The 20,432-nt window shown below is 47.8% G+C and overlaps 1 protein-coding gene across 1 annotated transcript in view; it reads right to left on the bottom strand.

Annotated features, from left to right (window-relative positions):
• Positions 1-464: 464 nt before the first annotated feature.
• The window catches only part of FRMPD3 (FERM and PDZ domain containing 3), a gene marked incomplete at its 3' end in the record, with an annotated part of 59,508 nt that continues 39,540 nt past the window's right edge, over positions 465-20,432 (bottom strand). Inside the window, exons 12-14 of the mRNA XM_084259096.1 lie at positions 15,231-15,375; positions 5,079-5,900; positions 465-3,577 (exon numbers count right to left, since the gene is read on the bottom strand). Coding sequence (XP_084115222.1) covers positions 465-3,577; positions 5,079-5,900; positions 15,231-15,375 — 4,080 coding nt within the window. The remainder of the gene's footprint in view (positions 3,578-5,078; positions 5,901-15,230; positions 15,376-20,432) is intronic.

The raw sequence follows: 20,432 nt of genomic DNA, 5'->3' as shown, positions 1-20,432 counted from the left end.
CAGCTGGGCTGAGTGCCCTCTCCCCTCTGCTCGGTGCTGTGGCCTGCTGCTGTTGCCACTGGTCCCTGGAGGGGAGCAGATGCCAGGAGGAGCTCAAGACCCATGGCCCTGCTTGCTTCAGGCCCAGCTCCCCAATCCCCGCACAAGGAACAGGAAGTGAGCTTGATGTCACCTCTCAGTCCCAAAGAAGGGATAAAATACAGCTCGGGGGCGGGCGTAGTGACAAGGGGCTTTTGCCCTCACAGTGACGCCCAGAGGCCAGGGAAGGGGCAAGGATACCCAGGGCGGTGGCGGCCTGGAGCCCTCAGGGACAGCCTCAGCCCAGGGAGCTGCACTCCCTGGACACTGAAGGCTCTCGGACCCTGACTGGCCGAGCAGACACATACACTCACCACAAGATGCAAGGACCACAAAGCTCAAACCTGGGGCCGTGTTGGGGAAGGGGGCAGGCCTGGGCAGACGCCCTACTTAATAAGGGTTTTTAAGGAGCGGGTGAATGTGCTCATAACAGTCGCCGAAGTTGGGGAGCCTGGTGGGTGCCCAGGGGCTGCCCCTATAGCAGCTGCTGCCTGCTGCTGCTGCTGCTGCTGCTGCTGCTGCTGCTGCTGCTGCTGCTGCTGCTGCTGCTGCTGCTGCTGCTGCTGCTGGTTAAGGTTCCGGGCAGTAGACTCCTCGGCTGCGCGCAGCAGGAAGGTGTAGTTCCTCACCACCTCTTCTACCTTGGCCAGCAGCTCTTGGCGCTGGGCCTCGGAGCGCACGATGAACACCAGCCGCACGAAGGTCTCAATGAGGCTGCTCAGCACCTGGAAGCTGCCTGTGATGGCTGCCAGCATGTGAGTCGGGCTCTTGTCCACGTTGGCCACGCGGCGGCAAGAGGCCCGGAGCTCCTTGAATTTGAGAGCCAGTTCAAGCTTGTACTCAGAGATCTGGGAGACATAGGGCTTGGGGGCACGGGCCTCGGGGCTAGCCACACACTGCCGCAGGACTGTCAGCAGCTCGTTGGTATCCAGTCGGGCGGCCAGGAAGCCATCGGGCAGGCCATAGGCGTGGGCCCGCAGGGCATTGATCTTTGCCAGGCTCCCCTCAAAGGTGGATGCCCGCAGGTCAATCTCCTGGGTGCGGGCCGCCTCGGGGCTGCTGCTGCTGCAGGTGGCGGCGTCCAGTACCTGCAGGGTCCTGCTCACCACAGGCACTACCTGCTCATCCAGCTTCATGCCAGGCAGAATCTTCATGGGGATGGAGTAGGAGAGCTCGTCCTTGCCGTCGCTGGCATCGTCAGCCATGTCGCACTTGCGGTAGTAGAAGCAATAGCGGATGGAACAGCACTTGCTGCTCTCGCTCTCGTCGTCCAGCTCGGCGGGCTTCCGGTACACCTCTTCCGGCAGTGAGAACACAGCCATTGGTCTGGGGCCTTTGGTCTCAGGGGCAACCTGGACATAGGAGGGATCTCCTAGGGTGGGTGACTCCGGAGACTTGCTTTTGGTACCCAAGCCTAGGGGGAGGCCCGCCTCTACCTCCTTGGCCTCCCGGGGCAGCATGCCCAGGGGTGGGTGTGGGTAGACATCCGAGGTCAGCGAGGCCCTGTCACCCTGGTCCAGCTCACCGATACTGTAGCGGCGCATCAGTTTCCTGTAGTTGGGAGCTCCCAGACACTCGCCCCCCGAGGCACACGTGGTCAGGCATGATATACCACTCTCAGGGTCCGATCGACACTCTCGGGATTCCAGGCTGGTGGAGCGGATGCGCCTGACATTGATGGGGCTGCTGAGGCTCAAGGCTGGGCCAGCCTCTGGCTGCCTCTGGGTAGGGGGAACCCTGTCCTTCTCCCGCCCCCGGAGACTGGGCACTGGCGTCTGGGGGGCCTGAGGGCGGCCCCCCCGGCAGATACGCTTGCAATCACAGCTGCGCCTCTGCTCGCGGGACATGCCAGGCCCCTGTTGCACGGGGCTGCTGCGGAGCTGGCAGCCACAGCGGCCAGGTGCTGGGGGTTGCAGGTACTCGGTGCTTGGCAGTTCCCCCTGGCTTGGAGGCTTTAGAAGTTCCTCCAGGAACTCCAGTTCATACTGCTTTACCTTCTGTAGCTGTGCCTGCCGCTCATCGGTCTCCTTCTTCTGGCGGGTGGGGAAAGTGGCAGAGAACAAATTGCGAAGTCGGAAAGGCCCTCGGGATGATTTGGGCTTTGTGGGGCCTTCCGAGGCCGAGTGGGCTCCATCCAGGGTTGTTTCAAGCTTCCTGGAGGGCATCGTGCTCACCTGCCGGCTGGTGACCTGAGGCCTCAATGGGCTCTGACCTCGAGGTTGGCAGCTGGGACTCTGACCTCGGGACTGATTGCTGGGGCTGTGTCCACGGGGCTGGCAGCTGGGGCTGTGGCCTCGTGGCTGGCAGCTGGGGCTGTGGCCTCGTGGCTGGCAGCTGGGGCTCTGCAGAGCCATGGGGTAGCTGGCTCGGGGGACCAGGCTGGTCTCCTCAAGCTTGCTGCCTTGGGGCGTGATCTCCAGCTGCCCCTTCTCCCCCTGGCTAGAGACAGTGCCCTGCTTATGTAGGGCAGGCTTAGTACCCTCTGGCCCACCCTTGCCTACCACCTCCCCTATCGCTTGCTTGCTCACTGACTCTCGACTTGCTCGTGCAAGATAGCTTTTGGGGGGGAAACTTTGGGCAGGCAGCCTGTCTTCTTGAGGGGAGAGGTGCAGGCTGTCAGCCCGGCTGCTTGTGGGTGCTCTGGAGCAGGAAGAGATCTCTGGGCTCAGCTGCTGTTGGGAATTCCTAGAGGTCTCTGGAGCACCAGGGCTCATTTTGAACTTAAGATTCTTAGTACTGCCACTCATCACGCTAACTTCTGGTCTTCCCATGCTGACCTCAGGCCTCCCCACACTGGCCTCCAGTCTTCTCTCCCCACTGCTGGGGGGTGTCCCTAAGGCACCGCCAGGGGTGGCTAGACTCTTAGTGTGAACCACCTGCTGTAGGGCGGCTGAGATGATGGCCGGGGTCACACTGCCCTTTGGGTCCAGGATAAGCTTGGGGCTCAACCTGACTTCCTTGGGCAGGTTCTCCCTCAGCTCAGAGACCTGCTCTTCACTGAGGGATGGTGTGGTCGCCCTCAGTGACATCTCCATGCCTCCACGAGTGTGGCCAGGCCCTTTGTCCTCAGGAACTGGGGACAGCAGGCTCAGGTTCTTCTGCTCACTGAGCTGCGGGGACAGTGCCGGGTGCACCGCCAGGGCGTACGTTCGCTCTCTCTGTGGCTGAGCCTCTGACTGCAACAGCTTCCTCCGAGCGCCAGGGGGGCCAGGACTTTGGCCTGGGACTGCTGGTTGGAGGGATGGGTTGGGATCTGGGCGCCCGAGAGAGTAAGGGGCTGTGAGAACAGCCTGGGCTGCGCAGCTCTGGATCCGGAAGGGCAGGTCCTTGCGGGCCAGGAGGCTATCCTTGTTGAGGTGCTGGGCCAGGAAGTAAGTAGTGTTCTGGTGCTGCTTCATGGCAGACATCATCTCTGACATGTCTGTGAGCTCTGAAGAGTTGGTTTCATGGCCTGAGTCCAACGATGATTCAGGGGTGATTGTGGCCAGCACAATCAGACCTGGAAGAACAGAGACAGGGCTGCACTTACTAAGACCAAGTCCATTTCCAGACATACATAGAGACTACGGTGGTCAAGGTCAGCCAGCAGTATTTCAAGCCTGGGAAAACCAGCCAGACCTGCACAGGAAGGGGTAAAACTATGACTGCAGGGCTGACAGGGGCTGGGATGGAAGGGAGGGGCAAGCTAGGAGAAAGGGTTATGAAGGGCTGGAATTCGAAAGGGAAGCAAAAGAGGCAGAGAGGAGATCTGGGTAGTTTGATGGCAAATTAACATGCAAATCACATGCAAAACAACATGCTAATCATCACTATTTTTAGATTCAACAACTAGGATATTTTCGTTAATTATCCTGAAGAGGGCTGGCAAAGAGAAGTCCCTCTCTATCTGGCCAAGCCGGCCTACAGTCCTCACAGCTGAGGCCATTTAGCTCAGCTTCTCCTCTCTCTGGCCGCCACACCAGCCTCATGCCTGGGAGCAGCAAGCGCTGGGAAAAAGTGCCAGCCCCAGAGGCTGAACGTGTGGGGTCTGCACATCAAAGAGGTTGGTGCTCCCCCTAGTCAGTCAGGCTCCCTCTCACCCCAATCTCTTCATTCACTGTCCACACTTTCCCCTGCCTCACATGCCTCATCAGAGCCCCCTATTCCTCGCTACTCCTTTTCTGTTTCTGCATCATTGACTTCTTTTTAAGGTTTCCATGTGTACAGGGGTATGTAGGAGTGATGACGGGTGCATGTCTGACCTGTGTGTCTACAAGATGGACGTGTGTGTCTGTAAGAGGAACAGTATGCAGGCTGTAAGCTTTCCTCACTAAATAATCAGTAATAACAGCTACCGCTCACTGAGTCCTTACATGGGCCAGGCAGTGCTTAAGTGCTTAGCATGAATGATCTCACTTAATCTTCACAACAACCCTATGTAATGGGACTGCTCTTACCAAACCCATTTAAGGTGCCAAAAGTGAGGCTCAGAGAGAGTAAGTGCCTTGCTGAAGATCACACTGATGGTAAGTAAAGACGCCAGGACTCAAGTGTGTCTGATGCAGAGCCTTGCCTCGTAGGCAGGATGAAGACCTCAGGCCGGAGTAATGATGGCCCTCGGGTCCCGATCCCAGGTCACTAGGCAGTTAGGTGGTTGTTTTTCCTTCCAGTCATGTGCATGCTGGATGTTCTTTGCCTGTCTTCTATATCTCCACAATATCATTCTGATCCTACATCCTGGCCTGGCTCCATAGCTTGTCATGGCCCCAATCCTGGGGTCCAACTGAAAAACATTTCCAAGACATGGAATGGCAAAAGCCAGAGCTCTAGCTAAGCTGAGGAGTTGATCCCTGCCACAGTGTCACTGCTCCCCGGACCCTACCTAAACTGCCTCTGGCCATTCGCTGTCATGACATACCACCAAGACTGACCTCTGCTTGGGAAGAAGCAATGTCCCCTGCTGGACCTGCTTGGCCAAGATAGGCAAGGGGAGTCAAGAAAGAGGAGGAATGTGCTGTTACCTGCAGTCTGTGGGGGTGGGGGATGGGGTCCATCCTCTGAGGCTGCCAGGGCTTCCAGAGCCTGCAGAGTAGACACCAGGGCATCATCTAGCTCCTGGGCATGATCTCGGACTGTCCGGGTCTGCACACTGTCAATCAGTGTCACTGGAATCTCATCATACAGGAGTCCGCGCAGGTGGCGTCCTTGCTCCTGGCTCTGGACGGCCCGGCGTTTGGGGTCATCCTCATCAGAACTGTTGTCTCGGAAACCAGGAGGTGGGGCAGCAATTGCAGGCAACAAAGAAGTGCTCTCATCTTCCTCCTCTTCCTCCTCTTCACTCCCAGGGGGTGGGAGGGACATTAAGTCTATCATATTGTCACGAGAGGAGCCAGGCCTCCCACTTTTGCGAGGGCCCAGCTGCTCCTGGAGTTTGGCTTTGCAAGAGTCACAGTAGAAATTCAGGGCTTCAGCCCCAAGGGAATTGTCCAAGGTGTAGGACCGGGCCCTGCTGGCACAAGGCTCGTGGTCTAGGCTGGCTACATCAAAGTCATCGGGGACCACATCATAACCTTGGCCAGAGCTTTTGGACGTGGGGTCAGATTTGGTCCGGGGCCTGGTCTCCTCAAAGAAGATTAAGTTCTCGTTGACATCTGTCCGGCTTTCCTGTTCCTTCCTTTGTTCACGCATGTGGAGGTAGCAAAAGCTGACAAGCTCAGAGTCGGCAGGCGGGGGCGTGCAGCGGCTCGATTTCCTGGGGCTGGTGCCCACGCTGCCCACATAACTACTCTCCTTTTTCCCCAGGTGGCCCCCAGTGACAGGGCGGTGGGCGCTGTGCATGTAATCTAAACCCAGAAAGAGAATCAACAGATGAGCCCTGGTGTTGAGGAGTAGGCTGAGCTCCTTTGGCACCTATGGTTTCTGGCCCACAGTTGTAAGGCAGGTACTGAGGGAGAGAGAGCATTACCTGGCGCTAGAGATTAGGGGAAGGGAGTCAATGAGCCATGTCACTACTGACCCTTAAAGTAGAGTGAATAGAATGGAATGGCCAGAAGTAGATAGCCTCATCACCTCTGAAGTAGAAAAAGGCATGGGGTGGTGTTGGGTGCGGGTGAACACATTGGTATCTGGGCACAACTGGATATTTACTTGGCTCTATCTGGTCAAGAGTCAGCTGTAAGCCTACGTGTTTTATGTCTCCCTTGGAACTGCCCTGGCTCCTACCCTTATTCTCACCCTTTTCAGTGCCTTGTTACTCCACATTGCTCTGCTGCGTGTGTGTTACATTGGGTCTCTCCTAGCAGAAGGAACTAAATCTATCAAGTTACTAGTGTTTTAATGGGAAAGTATAAAAGAGGCTACATATAATGCCCAAGAGTTCACATTTCAAAAAGGACTGTCAATAGAGGGACCCTAAAAGAATAAACTTATACTAGTAGAATTCCTGATATTGTTAAGTGTCTTGGAGATATGCTGGGATATGCATATGTGAGAGGAGGGTGCGGGGAGCATGCTTAGACTTCTTCAAATCATGTTACCTCTCTGTATTCATGCAAGGCCAGTTAATCTGCTACTCAGAAGCATGGCAAAAATGTATTAGCCAACAGCTTTTATATGGTAGGTATGTGCATCTGGAAATTATTCGTAGCAAATGCTTCATCTCTGAATGGCTTTTCTCAGTCTGTTTTGGGACCCCATGTTATCTGTGAGAACATACTTTAGACAATGCAGGCTCATTTTGCTATCAGCAGATAAACAGATGACAAACAAGCACTAACTTAGGTGAAGATCACCACATATGATCACACTGAATCCTCACAACAAACCAATGTGGTAGGTGTTATTATTATCCCCATTCTACTAAGGAAGAAACAGGTCCAGCTGCTTATGTGACTTGCCCAAGGTCACAAATATCACAGGTGGTAGGATGGATTTGACTCCAGGTCTGAGGAATTGGAAAGCCCATGTTTTTAATCATTTCCTTAATGTTCATCATGGTGATCAAGATGCTAGGAAACAAAACTTCAAAACACCTTTCTAATTCCAGTTTGACAGGGTTAATGTGTCAGTACTGCTTTTTGCATAAGCATAGTAATGGACAACAGAGTCCCCAAATGCATGAAGCAAAAAAATGAACTGAAAAGAGAAACAGTTCAATAGCAATAGTTGGAGACCTCGATCCCCACTCTCAATGGACAGAACAACTAAGCAGAAGATTAACAAGGAAACGGAGAACCAGAAGAACACTGTAAACCAACTAGACTTAACAGAAATCTATTGGACATGCGACCTAGCAACACCAGAATATGCATTAGTCTCAAGTACATCTGGAACGTTCTCCAGGATGGACCATATTTTGAGTCATAAAATAAGCCTCAATAAACTTAAAATTAATTAAATTATACAGAATTGATTTTTAAACACAACAGAATTAAATTAGAGAGCAATAACAAAGAAATTTGGGAAATTCACAAATACATAGAAATCAAAACATTCCCAAATAACCAGTCGGTCAAAGAAAAAATCAAAAAGGACATTGGAAAATACATTGAGATGAATGAAAATACAGATACAGAATAGTAAAACTATGGGATCTAGCTAAAGTAGTGTTTAGAGGGAAATTTATAGCTATAAACACCTACATTCGAAAAGAGGAAAGGTTTCACATCAATAACCTAATCTTTCACCTTAAGAAACATGAAATGGGGACTCCCCTGGTGGTGCAGCAGTTGAGTGCTGGGCTGCGAAGCTGCCCACAGCCTCTGCAGCACCAGTTCAATCCCTGGCCTCCGGGAGGGTACCACATAGTGCACAGACCTCTCCTGCTGTTCCCGCTGCTCCCCTCAGCAGTGTACTTCGGTCCTTCTGCCTGCTCTGCTCCCCGCTCTGGCTCTGGTGAATTCTCTCACCCTCCTGCGCTTCTGACTGTACCCAGTGCATGTATAAATAAATAAATAAATCTTTTTTAAAAATGTCCTTAAAAAGACCAGTCATTGCTTGAGTTAAAAAAAAATTAAAAAAAAAAACACAAACATTAAATGAAAGCAAACTAAACTCAAAGCAAGCAGAAAGAAAGAAACTATAGAGCATAGAAAAACAGTAGAGAAAAATCAATGAAACTAACAGTGGTTGTTTGAAAAGATTAAAAAAAGACATTTAGCTGTATAAACCAAGCAACAAAAAAGAATATTCACTTTACTAAAATCAGGAACAGAAGAAGGATATCAGTACTAAATCTACGGACATAGAATCAATTATAAGAGAATATTATAAATAAGTTTATGCCAAAAATTTAATAACCTAAAGAAAATGAAAAAATTCCCAGAAATACAGAGACTACAAAACTGACTCAAGAAGACAGAAAATCTGAATAAGGCAATACCAGGAAAAGAACTTGAATGAGTAATGAAAAATCCTCTCCTTCCTGCCCCCCACCCATGAAAATCTGGCCCACATGGCTTCAATGATGAATTTGCTAAATGCTCCAAGAAGCATATAGCATGTGTACCAATTCTTCACAAACCCTTCCAACATCAAGAGGAGGGAACACTTCTCATTCTATGAGGCCAACATTACTCTGATACCAAAGCCAGATGAAGACATCACAAGAAAACTACAGACAAATACTTCTTATGAACAGAGATACAAAATTCCTCAACAAAATAGTAGCAATCTCAATCCAGCAACTTACAAAAAGAATTATAGGCAATGACCAGATGGATTTATTGTAGGATCACAAAGTTAGTTTAAAATCCAAAAATCAACACACTACACCACATTAACAGAATAGAGGACAGAGACAACATGAGTATCTCAGGAAACACATAAAAATCATTTGACAAAAGGTAGCACCTTTTCATGATAAAAATCAGCACTCTAGAATAAAAGGGAATGTTCTCAACATGATAAAAGTTACTTATGAAAGAGTTGAGTGTGAAATACTAAAAGCTTTTCCCCTGAGATGAGGAGACATTCAGGATTTCTGTTTTCATCACTTCTGCTCAACTCTGTAACTGGAAGTTATAACCAGGACAATTAAGCAGTCAAAATGAAATATACAGCATCTAAATTGGAACGGAAGAAGCAAAACTATCTTTTTTATGCAGATGACATGATCTTATATATAGAAAATCATAAGGAGTCTACCAAAAAACTATTAGAACTAATAAGCAAGCTCAGCAATGTTGCAAGATAAAAGCTGAGTATAAAAAGAAATTATATTTTTATATACTAGCAATGAATAATCATAATGAAAATTCTATTTATAATGGCATCAAAAAGAATTACTTAGTTACAAATTTAATAGAAGTATAATACTTGTTCACTAAAACTATAAAACATTTGTGAAAAATTAAAGTTTTAAATAAAGGGAAATATATTCTCTGTTCATGGCTTAGTAGACTTAATACAGTTGAGATGGCAATACTTCCAAAGTTGATCTACAGATTCAACACAGTCCCCATTCAAAATCCTAGCTGACTCTGTAGAAATCTACAAGTTAATTAAAAACTTCATGTGGAATCACAAGGGAACCAGAATAATGAAAACAATCATAAAAAGGAAGAACAAAGTAGGAAGATTTATTTCTCAGTTTCAAAACTTACTACAAAGCAATAGTAATCAAGATAGTGTGGTATTGACATACCAATAAAACATAAATATCAATGGAAAATAATTGAGAATCCAGCAATAAACCCTCATATTTATGACCAAATAATCAAGTTAAAATGGGCAAAAGATTTGAATAGATATTTTACCAAAGAAAATATGCACAGGGCTAACAAGCATATAAAACGATGCTCAATATTATCAGTCATGATGATGCAAATTGAAACCAACAGGTATCTCTTAAGACCTACAGCAATGGATGTCATAGAAAAGGTGAACACTGAGAAGTGTTGGTGAGGATATGGTGAAATTGTAACCCTCCTCATTGGGATTGTTAAATGGTGCAGTCACTTTGGAAAACCTCTGGCAGTTCTCAAAATTAAACATACAGTTATCATTTGACCAACAATTCCACTCCTAGGAATATATTGAAGAGAAATGGAAATATATGACCTGACAAAAATTTGCACGTGAATATTTATATTATCATTATTCATAATAACCCAAAGGTGGAAATAACCTTAATGTCCATCAACTGATAAATGGAGAAACAAAATGTAGTCTATCCATACAATGGAATATTACCAGTCAATAGAATGAAACAAAGTCCTGATATATGCCACAACATGAATGGCACTTGAAAACATTATGCTAAGTGAAAAAGCGAGCTACAAAACGACCACAGATTGTATGAATCGATTTATCCAAAATAACTAGAATAGGCAAAGCTGTAGAGGGAGAAATTTGATTAGTGGTTAAGGGCTGAGTGGTAGTTAGGAGGGAGGGAAATGGTGGAACGAGTGTTAATGGGTGCAGAGTTTGTTTTAGAAGGGGTGAAATGTTCTAAAATTAAATTGTGGCTAGGATTGCACAACTTTGTGAATACGTTGAGTATACTCAACACTGAGTAACTATAAATGGGCAAATTTTATAGCTTGGAAATTATATCTAAATGAAGTTGTTTAGTTATAAAAATAATAGCAACACACTGGGCCCATGATAAACTCTCAATCATTATAAAAAGACCAGAAATGTACACTTTACTGTGGAAGGACTATATGGGGTTTATCACATATAAGCTTATCAAATCCCTTGAGCTAGGTACTATTATATTATTATCCTTAGTTTACAGATGAGGAAACTGAGACTGAGTTTATGGAACTAGCTCATGATCATATAGCTACAGCAGAGCAGGTACCGGACCCCGTCTCTCTGACTTCAGGTCCCAAGCCCTCGAGTTTTCCATAGACCATGTTGCCCCTCTAAATATAAAGTGACCATACCTTATTGAGTGGGTCCAATTCAGGCCTCAGAGGCTGTATGTGTGAACTCTAGCTCAGCTGCAGAAGAGTTTGTATGGCTCTTGGAGACTCAGGGAAGAGGTGGTCTAGCGGAACACTGAACTGGGAGTGCGAACTATCTGTTGAAGAGGCCTCTAGTCTCAGGCATTGTCCGCAGGTCTGGGCCATGCATCAGGTACTAACTACCTACGAGACAGCTGAACAATAAGTGCAATCAGCCTGGCAATAAATTGCCATCAGAGGTGGCTCCCAGGGGCATGTCCAACAAGCAGATGGTGAGTCGTCACAGACTAGGGCCAGGTCTAACAGTGGCTTCCCTCCCTGCAAGGTGGAAATGCCTCTCAACCAGACTTGTCAAGGCACAGGTAATGTATAGTCTACCACTCGTGTTGTGATTTCCAGATCAGAGGAGCAGCACGGGGATGTGCAGAAGAGAAAATGTACCTGGAAAAGCCAAATCCCCTCCAACCTGAAGGTTGGAAGTGCCAGCAGCACCAGGTGCGGTCAGTTGATGGCTGGGACAGCACGTCTCCCAGATTGCAAATCTGCTATAAATTGCTTATCAGCTCACCCCAGGGAGAGCTATCCCTCTGTACTCAGCCACTCAGAAGATTGACTTTAAAAAAATGCTTGCAAAGAACAGGATGGTGATCCAACTGGAACTATGTTCCAAAATAAATGCAGTTCACATATATATGACATATATAATATACAATATGTATATATATATACATGTATATACACATACATATATACACATATATAAATATTTACACGAGTGTGTGTATATATATGTGTGTGTGTGTGTGTGTGTGTATGTATATATATACACAGAGTCAGCACAACACGGATTCAAGCAGCTATTTCTATCACTTGGCCTTGCTGTATTCTACAGTCCGATGATCATTACTAGTCCTAATGAAGACCTAGAGGCCATTCAAGAAGCTCATGTTCTTTCTGAATCATCAACAAAAAGAGACTGTTAGGTTCCGTCTAGCTTTAGTACTCTGTACATGTTGCTGAGTTTTAACTACATGAAAATTGGTAAGCCATGTATGGGATATATATATATATATATATATATATATATATATATATATATATATAAGCGATTAACATGAATATTCAGTTCATTAGACCAAACTGTTTTTTACCACGTTAGAGAATGTAGAGTGAGTTCCTCCAACTGTGGCCCCAGTTAGGGCTCCCAAAGCCTTTTTTCCTGTATTCCTCCAGGATACAGGGAGCTCAAGGATGGAGAGAGATGGCAGTTGCCTCTGGATTTCCCACCAACTTAGTACAGACGGAAAACTGGCTTTTGTCTCAGTCTTTCCCTAAGCTGTGTTCTCTAGCCTGGTGCTGTTTGTTGTGTCAGCTGAATATCCCCTCTATGAATGCAAAGGTAATTACTGCACTGGTATTACCCCTTTAGTTGTCTGCTGTACCGCCCCCGCCTCCCACCGGCCCAGAGTGTAAGCTCTATGAAGGCAAGGACCAGGTCTGTTATTCATGGCTCTATCCGCAGTGCCCGGCCCATAACGAGTACTTGAGAAACAGTCATTGAAAGGGGCCTCCCTGCTGGCGCAAGGGCTTAAACACAGCTCTGTGAAGCTATCCACAGCCTCTGCAGCACAAGTTTGATCCCTGGCCGGCCTGGTAGCTACCCACATGGCACAGCGGACCTCTCCTGTGTCACCCACTGCTCCCTTCAGCAGTGTTTTCAGTCAGTCTGCCTGTTCTGTTCCCTGCTCTGTCTCTGGTGAATCCTCTCACCCCCCCCACCCCACCCCTCTGGCCTACATCCCAGCTTTTGTATGCATAAATAAATAAATCTTTTTTTAAAAAAAACCATTGAGCGAATGAGCAAAATAACTACTTGAGGAAACTACTGATAAAGCCTAAGAGGTCATCCCTTCCCTTCCACGACGTCATTTTCCATTTTTCTGGATCTTAAAGAAGAGGTGAAGCTTTCTCCTTTCCAGTTACTGGTATAACAACATCCTGTGGGCCCAGTTGGCTGAGCATCGAGCTGGGCTAGCTGGCAGCCAGAAGCTGCTGTGGAACAAGAACAGAGAGTGGGCCAGAGATCACGCCCTGTGTGGGCCGGAGCTTTGGCCACTGAGGGAAAAGCCTAGATGAGATTGGCAGGATGCCTGCTCAGCAGCGGGACTTCTGTTCTGGGATGAAAATTGGGGCTGATAGAGGAAACAGATTTCAACTTTGTACCAGAAACTGGTGGCCCTGTACTGTAACTTGGGTGGAGAGCTCTGTGGGTGCTGCTAACGGCCCCCCTTTCCTTTCCTTGGGGCTGCGGGATAAGATGTGCACACCAACCCTTGGGAGGCAGAGCGGTGAGGCTCACCCTGTCCCACCTGGCAAGGACACTCCGTGGCTGCTATTGACTTTGCATCCAATAGCCCAAAAGGTCCTGGGCACAGGCATGGACTGAAGCCCCTGCGGAGGTGAAGCATTACGAAGAGTGGGGAAACAACGGTGGTCCATTTGGTTTTTGTATGGACAGAGAGGGCCGGTGCTAGAGGCGGTCTGAGCCCCGAACACTGCAGGCTAAGGGGGCTCTCAGGAATCAGGGAGGGGCTCTAAATCAAGCTCAGCATTTATACAAGCCACCTTCCTTTTCAAGTGAATCTAATGAAATTGACTTGCCTTTGGAAAAGTGACAGAGATGCAACATGCAATGTGTTCAGTGAGACAGACAGGACACACCTGTTTCCTCCCTCAGTTGGTACACCAGCCCCACAGCAAGGGGGATACTTAAGGACAGCACTGGCCAGGGTGCTGAAGGAATGAAAGAAACCCTTTGGCAGTAAGGATGGACTACAGTGCCACTTCCCCAGAGTCTTCTGAAAGTGGATGCCCTGCCCCCACCCCATGACCCTCACTTCCACATCTGGTCCTGGGCTGGTTTCTGGCTCTTCTCTCTACCTTCCTCTTTCCCTCCCTCCCTCTGTATCCTGCTCAGTAAGAGGTATAATTTACTTGGGTATGATCACAGAGAGGTGACCCTGGCCATGCTAATGCTGCTTTGCCATGATCTGGCTACACATTGGTTTGACAGCACACTTTGGAGCCCTTCACCTGGAGACATAGGATGGCTCGGCCCCCCTGGATCCTTATTCGTGGTCAGTTCCTTTGCTTCTCTCTGTGGGGCCCCCATCATGTGACTTAGGGCCACTAATGCTTTCCCAAATCTGTGTTTGGTGGATTCCTTCTAATTCCTGTGCACAATGTGGTGAGAGATCAACATGATACTGGTGATAAACAGACAAAGAAGTTAAGAGGGTGGTGGATGAGGGCACAGGGTCCTGTAGGAGTTGGGTCATCAGTAGTGTCCCTATTCTAGAACTTCTTCATCTAGATCAGGTGTGACCATGTTGCAATCCCAGATAGTCTTGAGAAGAGAAGAAATAGTCAAGTGGCGAGGCAAGTGCACGGAGTCTTCAGCATAGAACAAGGCAGCTACTGGGTGTTCTCAGCCCTGCCCATGATGATTGGAGTCACAGCATGGGGCGGGCGGGAGAGCACTTGTGTGTCCCTAAGCTTTATGCCTAATATGGGGAGTACCCCTGGGATCTCCCCCTTGTTCTCTCACTTTGGTTCGAGGCAGCAGTAAATGGACTGGGATGGCTCTCCCAAGGCCCTGTTTGTGTCATCACCAGGACAGAGCCAATGGGTGGCTGCAGGGAGTTGCCTAACTGGGAAGCCTTCTGTTTGGGGGCAACATTTGACTTTGTCCTTAGTGAAGGCCCCCTCCTATCTCTAAGCCTCCTATTGGACTGTACTCTGGGCCTGCATGGCCTTTCCTGCCCCAGCCTTCCACAGCCTCTTACTGAAGATATATGAAAGAAAGGTTTTGTGTTTATTTTCAACTCCACTTCAACTAAGTCTGAACACACTTGCATCTCTCCTAGATCAATGTACCTCTAAAGTCTTACCTTAGAGCCAATGTGATCCTTTAATTGGTTCTATTCTATTACTTGCTTGCTATTTTTATTTTCATCTTTCATTTGTTCACTGACTCAATCACAATGTGTTGTCACAGGTCTCCTCTGTGGGACAGGCCCATCTGAAGGCCTGCTGCCTTTCCCACGGGTTTGGACAGGTAAGTTTTGTTGTGGTCTAGCACCAGCTCCTGGTAAACTAGGCCCTGGAAGAAGGGGATGAGGACTAAAGCAGCAGAGTTCCTCCCTCCAAGTCTCCAGGCTCTAAAGGGCCTCTGACACACCAAAAACCGAGGCTGAGCCCTACCTGCCTTGATCATTGGAGGTGGAAGAGGCTGGCTGGTGGGCCTGGAGAAGACCATCTTCCTGGAATCCAGCAGGAGGCGGCAGTACCCAGCAATCAGGCAGGCAAAGTTGGTGGCTTCGGGCCACTCCATCAACAGCACCAGAGGCTGGAGGGGATGGGAAGAAACATGAGGACACAGGAAGGAGGGAAGCAGGTGCATTTCCAGGAGGGTGAAAGTGAAAAGATGACTTGCATAGTAAAGGAGTTACTCTTCTAAACCAAACATAGGCACGTGGCCTGACAAGGAATTTCCTTCTGATTTGAGAATTTATTTATAGTAAACTCTTACCCAGGTATCAAAACTAAATCAACCTTTAATTACAGATTTAATGAACCATCTTTACTGAAAAAGTCTAAAATTACCTAACATCACTTGACTGCTATGTGGCTGTGTTTGTGTTTGTCAGGTTTCAGCAGGTGTAGGGGCCAGCTGGTTGAACCCCAAAATTTAGGCTAAACTAGGGAATGCCCTTGAGGAGTGCCTGGAGCATACAAACTATCTCCTGCTCATTTCCATAACTCCTCACAACATCCAGAACAGCTCCCCAGACACGGGTGACACATGCAATCAAACAGAATTCTGGGTTGATCTTTCTGGTCTGTGGCCCTGCTCAGGCCTCTTGCTCCCTCTCTTTCCTCTATTTCCTCAAGTGTCCATGTGGCATTCATTGGTGCTCTTTAAGAGTTCCTTGGCCAGATACATGTGTGAAGCAATGGGTTAAACAAAGCTTGCAGCAATTTGCACTTGTGGGAACGCACAGACCTTTTCATATACAAACGTGCACTGTGAAAATCTAAGAGGGCGGCTTTAGTATTCCAACTTTTCCAAAATATTTGACCAAAAAAAGTCTATTTTCATATAGAATATCTCACAGTAGTGGGACTCTCATTTTTAAAAACCAATTTTGGGAAGTACTAGCATACTCTATTGACTTGTGTTCCTAACCCTAAATCAAATTTATCCTGGGGTTACCTGATTGACCAAACTTCAGAGACTTGGAACTAAAATATGGGGGAAAAAATTAGCACATTTTGAGGAAACCTTCTCAGTGTCTGTACTATATTTTTAAAAGTGTGGTTTATACTAGAAGGGAGGGGAAGGTGAATGTTTGTACCAAGGCGGAGTGGGGGGCATTGGTTATGGTAAAGGCTGTGGGTGCCTTGGTGGTGGGTGTGGTATGGTAACATACATACATCTGAGGAAGTATAAACCTATTCCCCTAGATCATAGAGTGTTGAAGCCAATGTTACCTCAATAAATAAATACTACTGAGGTTTTTAAGAAACAAACAAACAGGGCCTCCCTGGTGGCGCAAGGGGTTAAGACTCAACCTATGAAGCTATCCGCAGCCACCGCAGCATGAGTTCAATCCCCGGTCAGCCAGGGAGCTACCCCCATGGCACAGCAGACCTCTCCTGACTTGCCTGCTGCTCCCCTCAGCAGTGTATTTCAGTCAGTCTGCCTGTTCTGTTCCCCACTCTGTCTCTGGTGAATCCTCTCACCCCCTGCACCTCTGGCCTGCACCCCAGTTCTGTATGCATAAAGAAAATCTTAAAAAAAAAATAAAAAAGAAACAAACAAAATAAAAGCATAGCTTGAAGATAAGTGTTGGTCACTAAAGTCATCAATGGGAGCCTCCTCCCAGGGATAGAAGCAGCCTTCAGATAGAGTTCAGTGAAGACTGGCTGAATGGGGAGCCCTGGAACTGAGGGTCACCTTGCCGTTTTGGGGTTCTCAGACCAGGCATGAAGAGCTGAGAGAATGAAGAGGAGGGAGTGAGTCCTTCTCCGAGCAGTGAGGAAGCTACTTCATGGTGCAGCTGAGAGGAGGCTAGGGCAGTAAAAGGAAGGGACATCGTGAAGATCTGATTGAACTTGCCACCAATTCTATCAGCGTTCTATGGCTGGATGGTTACCTTGGGAACAATTCTAAATCCAAACCAACTCAGCTTTTAGCTAAAGGTGCCCCAGTTTCCTTTGCTATCTCCCCAAACCCCAACATAATACTTGAGTTGAATAGTTTGTAGTTCATATAGATCAGAGATGGACAATCATTTTTAGTAAAGGGCTCGATAGTAAATATTTTAGGCCCGTGCGTCATAAAGACTGTTACAACTAGGCCACATAGGGTAAAGTCAGTCATAGATTAACCTGGAAGCTAAATGCATGGATATGATGGTATTCGATTAAAATTTTATGTACAGAAACAGGTATGGGATCAAGTTTCAGACCCCAGACTTTGCCATCTGATCCAGAAGTGAAGTCTCTTGTGAGCTAAATACAATAGTTTATATCCTTTTTCACGCCTCTCAGCTTGTTTCACTTGCCAACAGTAATCCCCCTCCTCTCCGGAAATTTTTCTCTTGGCTTCTGTTTCTGTGAGGTGACCCTGTGATCTGGTTCTGTAAGCTCTCACCATCTCCATCTTCCTTTCACAGGCTCCTCCTGCACAACTTCCCCCCCACCCCCATACATGCTCCGGGCTCTGTCCTCAACCCCAGGTTCTTCTCTGCTAAGGCATCGACTTTCACCTCTCTGCTGGGGATTCCATAATCTTCACTCTAATTCCCTCTTGAACTCTTTTCCTATTTCAGAACTCATACCGTGCTGTGTCTATAGCACACAATCTGGAGCTGGATCAAGTCCTGTCTTGAATAATCGTTTAATAGTTACTGTATATGCAAAAAAAAAAAAAAACCCAAACAATTACTGTATATGCAATCACACTGCCTGTCTTTGTAAGGCATCTGGATTCTGCCCCACAGGCCATGAGCTAGCGATGCCCTATGGCGCTCACACCATACCATGAGGAAGACCAGGAACCTCCGTACCCGAGTGAGAAAGGGAGCGAGGATGAGATGCCACCTTTGGTCATCATTAGGATGGGGCAGAGGAGGTATTTACACCTCCAGTTAATGGGTGCTTCTGTCACAACGGAATGGTCAAACTTGTGTATAACAAAGTAGGAACAGAAGGGGAATGGAATGGGGGGAGAGTCAGATACCCCTTTCTGCCTCACCTTCTGTCACTAACGGCAGGAGGATACCTGTAGGTCTGTGCGTGGATAGCTGCCACCACCATGAGGGCCCGAGCTGTGCCAGGCTTGCCTCAGGAGCTTTCATAGATATCATAGTGGTCCCGGCTGCCATTGCTTTATCTCAGGACCTCATCATCTTCCTCCAAGACCAAAACTTCTTGGGTGTATGTGAATGGGTGACAAGTGTCCTGAGACACTGAGTACCTCAGCTGCTGTGTCCTGTTGCCTCTGCTTACAAGCTGCCTCCTTTTTGATATACAAATTGTGGCATTTGCTTATGATAAAGAAAAGGAGGGGACACACTAACCTCAGCACCTCCAGTAGCCTCCTGATTGGTCTCCATGCCTCCAGTTTCAACTCACTTCATCTCCATCTTGCTACCAAAGGACCTTTCTAAAACACGACTTTTCCTGTCATGAAATATCTTCAATAGCTCATCACCTCAAACCCAACTGCCTTCCAATATCACACAAAGCCCTTCAGGACCTGGACCCAATCTTCTGTCCCAACCATATCTCCTGCTAGCTCTGCCTCCTCCAAACACTGCCCCTTGCCTTATGCTCCAGCAATGACACATCATCCCCATTCTGCCAGAGATATTATGTTCTCTATCCTGCCATACCCTAACCTATGCTCTTCCCTCTGGCTCAAATGTCCCTGCACCCCACTCTGTCCACTCAGCAAGCTGCCACACACTTGCGAGGTAGCTGCTGGATAGCTCACTCACTGAGAGAGGCATGCATTAACCCCAGAACACGGCCAACACAGCTCCTGCTCTCATGGAGCTTGTAATCTAGTCTAGAATAAAACGTAGAGTCATCAAAACATAGATTGTCCTTAACTGGAATGTGGGTGGTGGTTGTGAAATGTGTGCATGGGTGACTCATTTGGTTTCTGAAACTAGAGAGAGCTTCGAGGGAATGGTGTTGGCTGACAAATACAATGAGGGACCATTTGATCAAAGTACAGGGTGACTGGCTGTCTGGCTGATGGACAGATGGCTGGACTAGCTGGCTGCAGGGCAGTCTGACTGTCTGATGTCCTGGATGAAAAGCTGGCTGCAGGACAGGCAGAACGTCCAACAGCCTGACATTCTGATCTGTTGGTTAGAGCTGCCTGCCTGGCTGTTCGGCTGGTGAATGTATGGTTTGGAGGTTGAGTGACTAATGTCTGCATTCACTCAGTTTCCCCTTTTATTCTTACCCAAATATGGCCTGAGGTCAGTAATAAAGCAGCACAGAAGCAAAATCCTGTGCACAGAGAGGGCCAATGATAACCCCAGCTGGCTCAGCACAGCACACAGGAGCTTTTCCTTTGCACCCCCCACACAGTCAACTAATTGGGCCCCAGCACGGGCCAAATACAGCTTGCAAAAGGAGCACAGATGTGCTTTTTCCCAGCAGGGGTAAAAATCAAATCAGAGGCAGGCAAGCAAAGAGGTTGGATAGGTTTTCTTAGAAATCTTCAAAAACATTTTATTTTAAATAGGATTTTAATGATCATGACGTCTAATGTAATGCTTGTCCCTACAGAAAGCACTAGAGCAATAAAACTCAAACACGAAAATAGGAGACACACTGGGCCACAAGAGATCCCTTGGGACATTCCCATGATGGTTTCTCCCCCCTCCGTGTGCTTCTGTGGTAATGGGGTATGGTAATGACCCAGTGGTGTTGCAGCACCAGACTGGTGTCTCTTGGAAAACAGATATTTGAATATTACCACATGTTCTCTCCTCTAAGAGCAAGTAAGCTGAGGGAAAACTGTGAATACGCTCAGGCCATCTTCACATGGAAAAGGAGAATGGAGTTGGAAGCACAGCTAGCCCTAAGTAGGGACAACAGGATCAATTTGACACACGCCAGTCCACCTCCTCCCCAGAGTGTTCTGGGAGTTTGAAGGCACCCCACACTTTGGGATGACAACTAGGGAATGGAGGGGCCCTAGGGTCGTCTCAGCTCATTCTATACATCCCTAAAAACAAGAAAAAGATAGAAATCCAGGGGTCTTCAGGAGCAAGGGTGCAAGCCTCCACAGCATTGGGAAAGACTGCTTGGGCCTAATTAGGGGGCAGGGCAGAATATCACTTTAAGGCAGTGGTTCGTAGGCCCAGTACATTATTAGAA

The sequence above is a fragment of the Talpa europaea genome (genome assembly GCF_964194135.1).
Source record: "Talpa europaea genome assembly, chromosome: X".
NCBI classification, from domain to species: Eukaryota; Metazoa; Chordata; class Mammalia; order Eulipotyphla; family Talpidae; genus Talpa; species Talpa europaea.
Note: the sequence above shows the minus strand (reverse complement) of the source record. Positions and strands in the feature narration are given on the sequence as shown.